Raw genomic sequence first — 14046 nt, forward strand, 5'->3', positions numbered from 1 at the left:
ATATTTTATGAAATATTAACACATAGTATAAAAATTCAGTACAGACAGCTCTCAATATTTAGGATACAATTTTAATTATACCCTACACCACAATATGGAAAGGGTGTTATAAGTTTGTTTTTCCGAAAATTCATATAACAATGCGAAATAATCGTCGTAGACCCCCCATGTGGTATACAAAAATTCATATTTCGACGAGTGTGTGTGTCCGTCCGTCCATTATGAGCCAATCTTCACGAAATTTTGTATGGAGGTCGAGTTCAGGCCAGACCAAAAACAAATTTCTTGTCCAATTTTGTAGCGGCTCTGTATGTCGCAATGGTTGTATGATCGACGCGAAATTTTAAGTGAAGTTTGAGTTTATAACATAGATGATAACACTTCAACATGATAACACTGCGCGAAAAAAAATGACAAGAAAAACTAAGCAGATTATGAAAGAAGACCTAAAAATATGAGACACGTGTATCTGGGCCGCCCATTTCTAGCTTTTTCGAAATATTCGAGTTGAAATATCTTGGAATCTATGCATTTTAGGTATATAGTGTCTTTGGCAACATTACAGAGGAGGATATGGGAGATATATATGTTAAAAATGTTAACCCTTACACGGTTCATGAAAGGGGTCTTTTTGGTCCTTCCTTAAAAAATTGTTCAAAAACTCCTTTAAAATGTCATCATATCAAAACCAAATGTTCTACAAAATTCTTAGCCATAAAATTTTACTATAGGTTGTAGAATACGTCAAAACTCTAAAACGTTCTTAAATGCCAGGAATAAGCAAAAAATAAAAACACGTCTTATGGTTAAACAGGTACTTCATTTGAATTTATGCATATTTCTCCCACAAACCATAATTTTAGAGAAATAACGTCAAAGGCAAAAATATTCTCCGTAAAATTTTACTGTAAGTCTCCAAAGAAATGAAATTTGTATTTACATTATTTATTATTAAAATAGATTCACTTTGGCAGTTTTGTGGAGATGTGTGTTTTACTTACTATTTGTATTTAAGTCGAGCTTAATCTCATATTTGTTGTTTTCAAATTTAAAAACAACAAGTTTAAAGTGGGATGTAGTTAAAATTGATTACTTTTGGGGATGGCAGAGAAGACTAGTTTCGTCCAACGCCACTTGGACTCATCAGTTCTCTTAGTTCTTTGTATTGAAACAAAGAATCCTTCCCCAATTTTATGACTACTCGAGCTCAAGAATAAGTGTGACTGATGAATTCGTTTAAATGCGAATTCAACCGAAACACCTAAGAACTCTCGTAGCCGCATATGTAAACCAAATTAACTACTCCCACTGTTATTAAAATATATGCATCAAGTTTGCCAAAAAACACGAAAATATCTCACTTTTTTTTTGATGAATTTTGTCATGGACTTTTTTCGAGTTAATGCATGAAAGTAATATTAAACTTAGTTTTAGACGAAAACTGTCAAAAGAAGAAATATTCTACACAAAATTTCACTGTGAGTCTCAGAATAAACGAGATACCTGTGTATAAAACTTTTTAAAAAAAATTGTATTACAAAATTATGTATTTTAGGTATACATTTTTTGTTAAATTCCAGTCTGTTAATTTCGCATATTTCCAAACTGACTCAAAATCTTCCAAAATAATTCACTTTACGCAGATAGTGTCAAAAGAAAAAATGTTTATCATCAAATTTTATTATGAAATTGTGAACAAAAGAAATCTGTAACAATAATATAGAACCATAAAAATTAAGCAGCAATTTTGGTATATAAAAATGTTGTTTTATTTTCGTCGAATTTGGCACTTTTTCCCTATTTTGCTGCATTCTGTCTTAAAATTATGCACTTTAGAAGCATGTTGTCAATGAAAGAAATGTTCTACATCAAATTTCACCATAAGTCAATGAATAAAATATACCCCAAAATATTATATATAAGGATAAAAAACGCTAAAATTTTTAAATATATTAAAATAACATTGAATTTACTGATGTTTTTTGTGGATCTTGGCAGTTCTACACCATTGTCAAACAATGTCCAACACAGATCAGCAATGAGATACTGTAAACCTTTATCGTTCTTCTAAGGCGCACATATTTGATGAAACTGTTCGCACTGTTCATCGGATTCTTTGGATAGTTGTTGTTGGAAATAGTCCATATGAGAATTCAAAAAATGAATTTTTGTTGACATGTGAACACCAAGCTTTTCAAAATTGTTGACCATGGTATCGACATCTATTTGAGCTGTTGGAGATCAGTGCTTGCCCAGGAAATTGTAAATGACGTCTTTTATGCTTTCCATGCTGCTAGCTCTTCTTGGGTGACACGGTGCGCCTTAACTAATTTTAAATGGAAGTTGCTTACACCTGGGAGATTTTTGCAGATTCTGAAACTAGAATGCTCATAGATGAGAAATATCAAGAAACAAAAAAAAAAATCGCCGGAGGGATTTTCAAATAAATCGCGATTTAAGGTCACATTTTTAGGGGTTCTTTAGGTTTTCACGATTTTGTTTGGAAACCGCGAGTCTTATGCAAATGGGCACAAAGAAAATTTTGTAGCTGTGAAAATTCTCCACAAGATTGGCATTTATGATATTTTCGTAGGTTTTACCGTTTTTGAGATATAGAAGTTCAACTTGAGACAATGCACTGACTGTATCGCCTCCTTATAAAACAATGTCATTGCAATTTCCCAAATTAAACTTATATATCTTGAAAATGGTAGGACCTAGGAAAAAATAAATCATCCAATCTTGTAGAGAATTTTCAGAGCTTCAACATTTTCTTTAGTCCCATTTTGATAGGACTTGCGGTTTCCAAGCAAAATCTTAAGGACTTAAGATAAAAACCTAAAAATTCGAACTGAACCTCTATATCTCAAAAAATGGTAAAACCTACAAAAAAAGCCTAAAGGTCACTCTTGTAGAGAATTTTCACAGCTACAACATTTTCTTTAGACTTATTTCGATATGACTTGCGGTTTCCAAGCAAAATCGTGAAAATCTAAAAACACCCTAAAATTGTGAATTTTGATCGATTTTTTCTGATTTTTTTATTTTTTTTTATCTATGAACATTGCTGTTTCAGAATCAGTGAAATCTTCCCATGTGTAAGCGGTTTTCATCAAAATATAGTTAAGGCGCACTGAGAATGATATTGTTTTATAAGGAGGCGATACAGTCAGTGCATTGTTTCAATTTGAACTTCTATATCTCAAAAACGGTAAAACCTACGAAAATATCATAAAGGTCAATCTTGTGGAGTCAGAGAATAAAGTATATAAATTGGATATTTTCAAAAGATTTTTGCTATTTTTACCATTAAAAACCGTTCATAGACATTTCGCATGTTCCAGAAAGTTGTTTATTGATGCCTTTGCTACATTATTGTAGTTGGTTGTTTTCTTGAATATTGAACGGTTTAGTATCTGTGGACCAGAACGAGAGAAAACAGGATACAAATCACACTTGCTTTGGCATTTTGACCTTTAAGAACCGTCTATACAGAGTTCGTATATTCTAGAAAGACGTTTATTGAGATCTGAGGTACATTTTTGTAGTTGGTTGTTTGCTTCAAATTTGATCGGTTTGATAGCTGTATAACAAAACTGAAATTTGAAAAAAAAATGGGCCATGGTGATTTTGACCTAGCAGATGAAGTTTGATGGATTATATGTGTTCACAATTTTTGATCTTTAAGACAAGAGCTACAACTTTGCCCCTGAGATAAATTCAAATTTCCTAACGGTTTGGAAGGTATAGTCCTGACTTTTGGAGGCCTATAACCGCGAAAGTTGATGATATACGAAAAAACGGCGAGACACGTGTCCTCTCATTTCTAGTCTTCTATCACGCTGCGGTGTCAGAATATGGTTAATAATTTTCGTGTTGCATAGTGATACCCTTTCCAGATTGTGGTGTAGGGTATAAAAATCCCAGTTTTAAGTCTACAAAATGTCAGCATCCCTTAGAGGCTCATGTAGTGGATATACTAAAAAATCTTTGTAGTATATTCTTTAAGTTCTTCTTGGAACATTAAGTTCTACATTGTGTTGAAAAGCCACTAATTGGAAATTAATACAAAAAACTAGTTCCCTTCAATGCATTTTCCTATTTTTATACCCTACACCACTATGTGGGAAGGGTATTATAAGTTGGTTTTGGTCAAAAAGTTTGTAACGCATGGAAATAATGGTCGTAGACCCATACTTATATATACCAAAATGAATGTCTCGATGAGCTGGGTCGATCTGGCTATGTGTGTCCGTCCGTCAGTCCGTCCGTCCGTCAGTCCGTCCGTCCGTCAGTCCGTCCGTCCGTCAGTCCGTCCGTCCGTCCGTCTGTCCGTCTGTCCATCTAAACCTTGTAATCACGCTATAGGTCGCAATTTTGATCGGATCGACACCAAATTTTGGGTGTTGATGAGGGTCCCGGAGGGGAAGAAGCCTATTGATTTTGGTGATGGTCGGATAATATTCAGGGGTCGGAATGGGCAAAAAACTTATTAAGGGGAAAAAAGTCAACGTTTTATTTCAAAGCGAATATCTCCGCATCTATAATGGGTATATCAAAAGCAAAACCTGATAATGAAAGTACAAATATCACCTGTAGCGTGATTACAAAAAAATCGGAAAATGGGATGCATTACCGACTATTGCGATATCTCTGTTGTTTGGCCACCAACGACAGCCTACTGTACATCGTTGTAAAGGTGATATTTTCTACTTTCCTTGCCAGGTTTTGCTTTTGATATACCTCTTAAAGAAACAGAGATATTGGCTTTGAAATAAAATTTTGACTTTTCTCCAAATAAGTTTTTTGCCCATTCCGACCCCTATATATTATCCGACCATCACCAAAATCAATAGGCTTCTTCCTCTGTGAGACTCCCATTAACCCTCAAAATTTCGATCAAAATTGGGACCTGTAGCGTGATTTCCAAAAAAATGGATAAATGGGATGTATTACCGACTATTGCTATATCTCCATTATTTGGCCACCTACGCCAACCTGCTTTGAATCATTGTAAAGGTGGGATATTCTTCTTTCATAGTCAGGCTTTGTTTTTGGAAGATCCCCAACCAAAGCTGTGATATTCGTCATTATAACTCAAATCGCAAAAATAAAAAGTTGGGTTGTATTAGCGATTATTGCGATTTCTTCGTTGTTTGACCACCTACGACAACCTTCTATACATCGTTGTAAAGGTGATATTTTCTACTTTCATTATCAGGTTTTGCTTTTGATATACCCATTATAGATGCGGAGATATTCGCTTTAAAATAAAACGTTGACTTTTTCCCCAAATAAGTTTTTTGCCCATTCCGACCCCTGAATAGTATCCGACCATCACCAAAATCAATAGGCTTCTTCCCCTCCGGGACCCTCATCAACACCCAAAATTTGGTGTCGATCCGATCAAAATTGCGACCTATAGCGTGAATACAAGGTTTAGATGGACAGACGGACAGACGGACGGACGGACTGACGGACGGGCACACATAGCCAGATCGACCCAGCTCATCGAGACATTCATTTTGGTATATATAAGTATGGGTCTACGACCATTATTTCCATGCGTTACAAAATTTTTGACCAAAACCAACTTATAATACCCTCCCCACATAGTGGTGTAGGGTATAAAAATGGAAAAGTGGGATGTATGCCAACAATCAATAGGCTTCTTTCTCTGTTAGACCCCCATCAGCCCCCAAAATTTCGTGAGGATCCGATCAAAATTTTGTAGTGTGATTGCACAAAAATGGAAAAAGGGATGCATTACCGACTATTGCGATATCTCTGTTGTTTGACCACCTATGACAGCCTACTTTACATCATTAGAAAGGTGATATTTTCTACTTTTATTGTCAGGTTTTGCTTTTGGTATACCCCGTATAGAAGCTGAGATATTCGCTTTGAAAAAAACGTTGTCTTTTTATCCACATAAGTTTTTTGCCCATTCCGACCCCTAAATATTATCCGACCATTACCAAAATCAATAGGCTTCTTCCCCTCCGGGACTTCTATCAACATCCAAATTGATCCGATCAAAATTGCGACCTGTAGCGTGATTACAAGGTTTAGATGGACAGACGGACGGACACACATAGCCAGATCGACTCAGCTTGTCGGGACATTCATTTTGGTATATACATATAAGTATGGGTCTACGACCATTATTTCGATGCGTTACAAACTTTTTGCCTAAAACCAACTTATAATACCCTCCCCACATAGTGGTGTAGGGTATACAAATCCCTCGGTGAATAGTGCTAAAATAGTTGATTTTACAGAAATGCGCTCAAGACTTATGGTACAGTAAAATGTTACAATACCCAATACTTCAGTTTCAACATATCGCTCATTTACTCAAAGAGTGACACATCTCAAAAAATCAAGTTTCGAGAAAAACGCGTTTTAAGTTGGATATGAAAATTTGACTTCTCAACTTTAAAAGGGTATTACAGAAAAAATAAAATGACTACTTAGACCATGTTTTGCAAAGAGCTAGCCAGATATCAGTGCTAATTTTCTGTGTAAGATCATGCATGATGGAATTGTTTTAGTGCTCCATAAACTCAAAAAACTTTTTTGTTGATTTATGGCACACTCGTATTAAATAAGCTCTAACTCGTTGAGTTTTAGAGATATCAACATGAAAATTTGACACAAAATAAAGTAAAGGTCGTAGAAAAAATAGAAAAAGCTAACTCAGAAAAGACATTTTTTGAGTTATTCCACACTTTGAGTAAATATGTTATGCGATATGTTAATTTTCATTCGGCCCGGCCGAACTTAATTCTTTTTTACTTGTTACTTTTTTCACTGGCTATTTTACTAATTTTTTTTGAGTGTATTTGCCATGGTGACAGGATACACGCTAGGTTTTCCATTTATATTGAACTCCGGCTAATTAATTACTTGTTTACGAAAGTAAAAAAGATTGTACATACAACGAGTATATCAGATGGCCGGAATTCTACAAAAACTCTTAAAGGAACAAAAAGAAAGTAACATTTGTTTACAATGGATTGCAATGGGGGTGAAATAAAATTGAGTGGTTACGTTGACGGACATTCATACATACACAATAACATGCTAAGCAATTATAGTTTTAAATTTCCAAAAGTGTTATAGAGCTTTACTGCTGGCAGGTGGGTGTAATGATTTTTTAATGAAGCTACCTAGCAATACTATGCCACCACCCCCCCATCTGTGAGCAACAGAGCGTTAGTCAGCGAGTCAGTAGTATCTTTGTTCAGCAATGACAATTACCATATACTGTATAAATCAATTGGTTTACGTGTTCCATTGAGAGAGGTCGTAACGGAAAAATATAGCAATAACGGCCAACGGTTGTGTACAGTTAATTCCTTGTAGAAGGAACAAAACAATTCGGTCGCATGTGGTTTTAATTCCCCAGTTGCTGCGTATAGAGACCAAAACAAAAATGTATAATTTCGTTTGGGCGGACAGTTGTGAACATTAGAGAGGAAAAAACACAAACAAATTTCACACCATCAACATTGCCAAGAAATATGTCTGGCAGTGCTTCAAGTATTAAAGCCATAATTGGTAAGTTGTTGAAATGCACAATTTTGTGTAAATTTGGTCGATATCGGAAGGTTGTTGATGTTTTAGTAAAATTGCCAAGTGAAGGGGGTTTGTTTATCAGTGACAATTTTTATTGATTCCTTTAAATGTTAACAATTATGAGGATTTGTGATAATAACAATAAGTTGTATTTTATTTTACTTCTCTTTGCAGCTGATGCGGATTCCAGTGATAAGGCCTCAACATTTGGCAAAGCTTTACAATATTTGTCCATTGTGTTGGTGATTTTAACAGCACCATTCAGTTTATTCGTCTGTTTTAAGGTATGTCAGAGCAGATATGAGTTGTTTCATTAAAAATTCATATTATATTAGACAAAATCCATTGAAAAAGTGTGCGAGGGCTACTATATAAGTTTCTGGTCTAGGCAATACTACGTGTTAGCGTACATATTTCCATTAGAAAGTTTGACCTTTTTAACTTAATCGCACTCAGTACGGTTTGACACACGACCGTGTGTAGCGACTTGAAAAGTCAATTTGCCAAAAAAAAAAACATAATAATTTGTGAACATTTTCATCCGATCATTTTTAACAGCTTTCCACATTGATTATCACGACACGAGTGCATCGATGGTTTAATGAGTTCAATCGTGGTTGATGTTCGAAGGTAGTGGAGGTCGTCCAAAAACGGCCGTGATGCCAGAAGATTTTGAACCCGTGCAGCCACTTCGGTGTGATAATAAGGCTAAAACCTTCATAATACCGTATATCGGGTGGTACCGTTCTATGGAGGCTATACCAAAACATGCACCTATATATCCCATTTGCATTACCAAACATTCTAGGAGTAATATAAACTTCTATACCAAATTAAAAAGCTCTATATTAAAAATTGCGAAGGGTATCGTGATATTAACCTACGGACGCTATATTGAATTAGAATTTTACCCTGATCAAGAATATATATACCTTATAGGGGTTCCAATGAATATTTCGATGTGTTCCAAACGGAATGAAAATTTTAATTATACCTCCATATTATGGTGAAGGGTATAAAAAACAAGTAAAAAAGTGTCAGTCGGCTTTGCCGACAGATATATGGTAATATTCAAAAAAGTTTTACAATCGTTGAAGTTGAGGTTCACCATTTAATAAGTCGCGAACTGTTAATATATATTATATAATATGAATATATTTATATTAATTGAAGTGTTTTAGCCACGATCTCATAATATGGACCATAACAAATAATTTTCGTGGAAGCTGCGTTGGTGGTAATATAAAAAATGGGAAAAATGTGTTGAAGTTAACAAGTTCTTTTGTGTTCTTTCTTGATTTCTGGCCAAACCACGCAAAACTCAAACCTGTGCTCAAAGAGAGAACTAAAGAATACCCCTTGGGCAACATGGTTCTAGTGTATGACTTTTCGATATATACACTGCATCCCCCTAAAATCGATGCTGACATTTTGAAGTTTTGATTTCAGTGTTTTTCGAATTTGTCTTATAATTAGAGGGTGCAACTAGATAATAATCGAAACTAGTTTATAGGATTGTAGAACTCGCGATTCCACGTCGTTCGATGTATATCTCATGAGTGCGCTCCGTACAGCTTCCTAGTAATATGAGTCCAAATGCGAAAATTTGGTGCGTAAATTTTCTGAAAAAACCTATTTTTTGGCTTTAAAATTTACAACTGTCGTACAGGTACGCCTGAACCCCGCGTGATTTTAGTTTTTTGTGCCGGATCTAATAAGCCCTTCCGCGTTCGAATCCATCCCCTTGAAAGTAGGAAAATCTGCAAAAATATATTTTGACAATTCCGCGAATTGAACTGAAATTTTCTTTGATTATGTTTACATAAATGTAATCCTTTATACGCGATTAAAATATTTGCCAAAAAGGTGTGTCACAAAGTACAAAGATTCGGGAGTAATATCCCTATTTATACCTTAATAGAATGTGGTTGCACATCCGCAGTTCTTGACGAATCTGTCTAAAATAATTTATATTGACGTATTTTTCATAGGCGGCCATTGAAATCGGATGCACCTTATAATCATATGCACATCGCGTAATTTTTGCCCACTTGAATGTTTTTTGAATAGTAAGATGCAACTGATGGCACACTTTGGTCGCTGAATGAAACATGGGAAAATCCATGCATATTGATAGACATGGACTCCTTGTATCCGAAAAGCAAATGCACCTCAATTGATTTAAACGGATTCGCGAATTTCACGCTTTTTAATTTTTGTGTTTTTTCTTTGGTTGTAATTTCATTATTACGCTCTACTACTTATTTCTATTGCTTATCGCAAAAAGCAAATATACTTTCACGATGACAAATTATTTTCCTTGTAATATTTTTAGCAAAATACTTCAGGTTTTGTATGGAAAATTAGCGAAATAGTAGAATAACTCCCAAAAATATTTCTCCAATTTTTTGCATTAAACCAAAATATATAATTTTGAAATAAATTTCAACACTAAGTTTTCGTCTTTTGTTGTTGCTGTAGTATGCATGCAATGAACCCAATCTTTATAATTTTGGTCTCACATTTGTCTATGCGTTGTCTAGATTCTGTACGTATTTTTAATTTATTTTTTAGAGATTTTTATGGACTCTGAATTAGAAGAAATAAAATTTACCCCAAGATTTCTTCATTATTTTTTTTATTTTCCGCGAAAATAAAAATAAATTTATAATGAACAAAACCCCATATAACTTTTGGGTGCAGCATCCAATTTTGTGAACGCGAACATATTTGAAACCACATTTTTTTTTCTTAACCTAAGTACCGAAAATCGCGGATGTGCTTGCAAAAAAAATTTAATTTTTTTCAATGGTATTGAAAAGGAAATTTGAAATTTACCATATACATACCCTCAGCCAATGTGAAGTGAAACTTTCACCTACGGACGACAGATCGAATGTATTTAAGGTCTTGTGGGCCTTTTTGGGCATTTGAACTTGCCGACAAAAATCTGGATTAGGAATTAGCTGCACTAAGACACAAATGTTGAACTTTTGTGGGTGAGGTACCCTTAGAGAGGACCGATATGGGCCATTTTACAAGTTAAACTAAATATTGACAAAATTGTGATATCGTCATAGCATTTTAGTGGCATTTTTTAAAATATTGGGGAGAATTACCGGAAGTTGTAGACCAATATTGCCCCATGAAACTAAGTTTGGATATAATATGACGAAGACCCAATGTTGCACCAAATCGGTTGAACAGTTCGAGAGTTATCGTGCTCTCCGACCGCCACATATAGTGACACAGGGGTTTTTTTACACCTTTCGAGATTTTTTCCCAAGAAATATGGAAACTTTTACCGTCGTAATGGAGGTAGCGAATGCAAAGCGCTTCAACAAAAATGATTCTGGAGCAGGTTTTATAGTGAATTTATCCGAAATTTTGTGTGAGAGGTACCAGAAGGAGTAGACAAATATTGTACATATTCGAACCTGATCTATATCTGGTAGACATATGTATTAGGATGTGCAAAGTATGGATTACATCGCTCACTCTCTTCAAGAACTATCGTGCGCACAATTTTTCCGAACATTTTTGAGCTTTTGTGGGGGAGATAGCTGAAGGAGTGGACCGATATGGCTTATCTTCGAACTTAAACTATGTTTGGACAAAGTATTACGAAGGCCAAATTTTGGACCGAATCAGCAAATCCATTCAAGAGTTATCTTTCGCTCCAACCACTACGCACGGTGTCAGAGGGGCTTTTTGCATATTTCAGGCTATTATCTCAGGAAATATGGACTTGCCCCTGATGAAATTTGTACCGTCGTATGGAGGGCAGTGAATGTTGTTGCAACAAAGTCGATGCGATTCGAGAGCAGGTGCTAATATGAACTTATCCGAAATGTTGTGGGGATGTACCCGAAGGAGTGGACCGATTGAGTCCATATTGGAACCTCATCTAAGCCTGGTAGAAATTCCACGATGTGCAAAGTATGGACAAAATCGGTTACTCCCTTCAAGAGTTATCGTGCGCACAAATTTTCCGAACATTTCGAACTTTTGTGGGGGAAGTACCGGAAGGAGTGGATCGATATAACCCATCTTCGAACTTAAACTAAGTTTGGAAAAAATATTGCGAAAGCCAAATTTTGGACCAAATCGGTTAATCCGTTCGAGAGTTATCGTGCGCACCAGCCAGACAGACAGACGGACGGACATGGCTTAATCGACTCCAAATTGTCTGAAACACATTTCGTCCAAACATACTTGGGGTCTAAAACCATTATTTCGATGAGGCACATTTTGCCCGTATGAAAATGTATGTAAGTGTTGGCATAAATGCTGAGGTTATAAACATGGTGCTGAACCTTTCAAAACCCACGTTTTGGAGGTGTTTCAATAGGCGTGGAAAAAGTACATCAACAATTGGTTTGAGAGAATGCAAAAGTGTAGAAATCATGTTGGAGAATAGAAACCAATCAAACTATTTTTGATGATAACTATTTGTGTTTTTATTATGAGTCAAGAAACTTATATATTTGCCTTCGTATAAATTTGTGTCTATGACCATTATTTTGATGTGTTGTTATGTGAGGAAATTTGTATATCAGGAAGTACAGTTATATGGGGGTATACCAAAGCATGGATATAGTTTGATAGGTTTTGGTGCAGAAGTTTCGTTACTGCAGAGAACCTTAAATGTCAAATAACGGATAGTTCAGCCAAAAATTTAACTAAATCCAAAAACCGAGAATCCTGAAGTGCAATGCCATGGGAGCAACACCAAAGTATGGACCCATATTGACAGTTTTTGATAGAGAATTTTCATTACTGCAGCAAAACTCACATGTCAAAAATGTAGGCAAAACCCTTAAAAATACCGAAAATCGGGAAGTGCAGTTGGAAAGATCAAGCTATACCAAAACATGGACCTATGGTGAAATTTTTTGGTGAGAGTTGTGACCACTATAAACCTCAAATGTCAAATTATAGTCAGTTATACCCTCAGCATTTATGCTAACGACTGGAAATACACACTTTCATATGCGTAAAATGTGCCTCATCGATATAATGGTTTTAGATCCCAAGTATGTTTGGACGAAATCCTTTCGTCCGTTCGTCTGTCTGGCTGGCTGGAGCGCACGATAACTCTCGAACCAATTAATCGATTTGGTCAAAAATTTAGCTTTCGCAATATTTTGCCCAAACTTAGTTTAAGTTCGAAGATCGTTTATATGGGTCCACTCCTTCCGGTATCTCCCCACAAAAATTTGAAAATTTTCGCGCACGATAGCTCTTGAAGGGAATAACCGATTTGTTACATACTTTACACTTCGTGAAATTTCTACGAGACTTAGATGAGGGTCCAATATGGACTCAATCGGTTCACTCTCTCGGGTAGCCCCACACAAATTTTTGGCAAATTTAAGTTAAGGACCTGCTCTCGAATCTCTTTGATTTTTGTTGTAACAACTTGTATTAACTTCCCCCTCTAAGATGGTACAAGTTTCATTTCGAACGGATCAACCGATTCGTCCTTTTTGTCCAAACTCTGTTTAAGTTCGAAGATGGGTTATATCGGTCCACTCATTCCGGTACCTCCAACACAGAAGCTCGAAAATGTTCCGAGAAATTGTGCGCACTATTACTCCTACATTCTAATATATCTACCAGATATATATCAGGTTCGAATATGAACTATATTTGTCATCGTAATATTTTTTACCAGGCATAGATAAAGATCGAATATGGACTATATCGGTTTACTTCTTCGGGTACGCCCTCACGCAATATTTCGGAAAAGTGCAGTTAAGTCCATACTTACTGAGATATAGACCTAAAAGCTCCAAAAAATCCCTGACGAGAGAAACAAAAAAGGCAAACCCGCAAGGTGATTATCGCAGGGATTTTCTGATTGGTGCAGACTTTCCCCATCATATTATTTAATACAGTCATGTATCAGGTTGCAATATGGACTATATCGGTCTACTCTTTCGGTTACCTCCCACACAGCATTCGGAAAAAGTGAAGTTTGATTCTTTTTTCAATACGTTGTTCTAGTGGTAATGGCCAAAAGCTAGAAAACCCTGCCGGCACATACAGAAATGGCTATAACTCTAAAACTTTTTCAAACATTTCTTACAAACTTAGTTTTACGTAATTTAATATTTCGAGTCCTTTATGAAAAAGTTTGGTTACTAAAAATGTTTGATATATGTCAGTGATTTGGTATAGCCACACATTACGGTATCTACAGATTTTAAAGCAAACTCGTGATACAAAGTCAATATATTTTATATAGGGCATATATATTGTGTTTGGTTTTACTTTTTGTTTTGGTCTGTGGCTGAGGGTATATCTTCGTTAGCACAGCTGACTGATACTTTTTTACTTCTTTTTAGGTTTATTTTAGGTTTTCAGGATTTTTCTTGGAAACGGCAAATCCTATCGAAATGCGACTAAAGAAAATATATGTAGAAAATCGAGAAAACCTAAAATAAACCTAAAAATGTGAAC

General features: G+C 35.5%; 1 protein-coding gene across 4 annotated transcripts in view; it reads left to right on the top strand.

Annotated features, from left to right (window-relative positions):
- LOC141401101 (band 7 protein AGAP004871-like) overlaps positions 1–14046 on the top strand; it is an 85653-nt gene that overhangs the window by 43357 nt on the left and 28250 nt on the right. For 3 of the 4 annotated variants that reach the window (XM_073980942.1, XM_073980941.1, XM_073980943.1), the window contains exon 3: positions 7756–7865. In XM_073980942.1, the coding sequence (XP_073837043.1) occupies positions 7756–7865 (110 nt within the window). Of the gene's footprint in view, positions 1–6899; positions 7564–7755; positions 7866–14046 lie in introns of those variants that run through there. The other variant, XM_073980940.1, reaches the window with a different exon arrangement.

This window comes from Musca autumnalis, unplaced genomic scaffold (assembly GCF_047663935.1).
Source record: "Musca autumnalis isolate F117 unplaced genomic scaffold, ASM4766393v1 scaffold_4, whole genome shotgun sequence".
Classification (NCBI taxonomy): Eukaryota; Metazoa; Arthropoda; class Insecta; order Diptera; family Muscidae; genus Musca; species Musca autumnalis.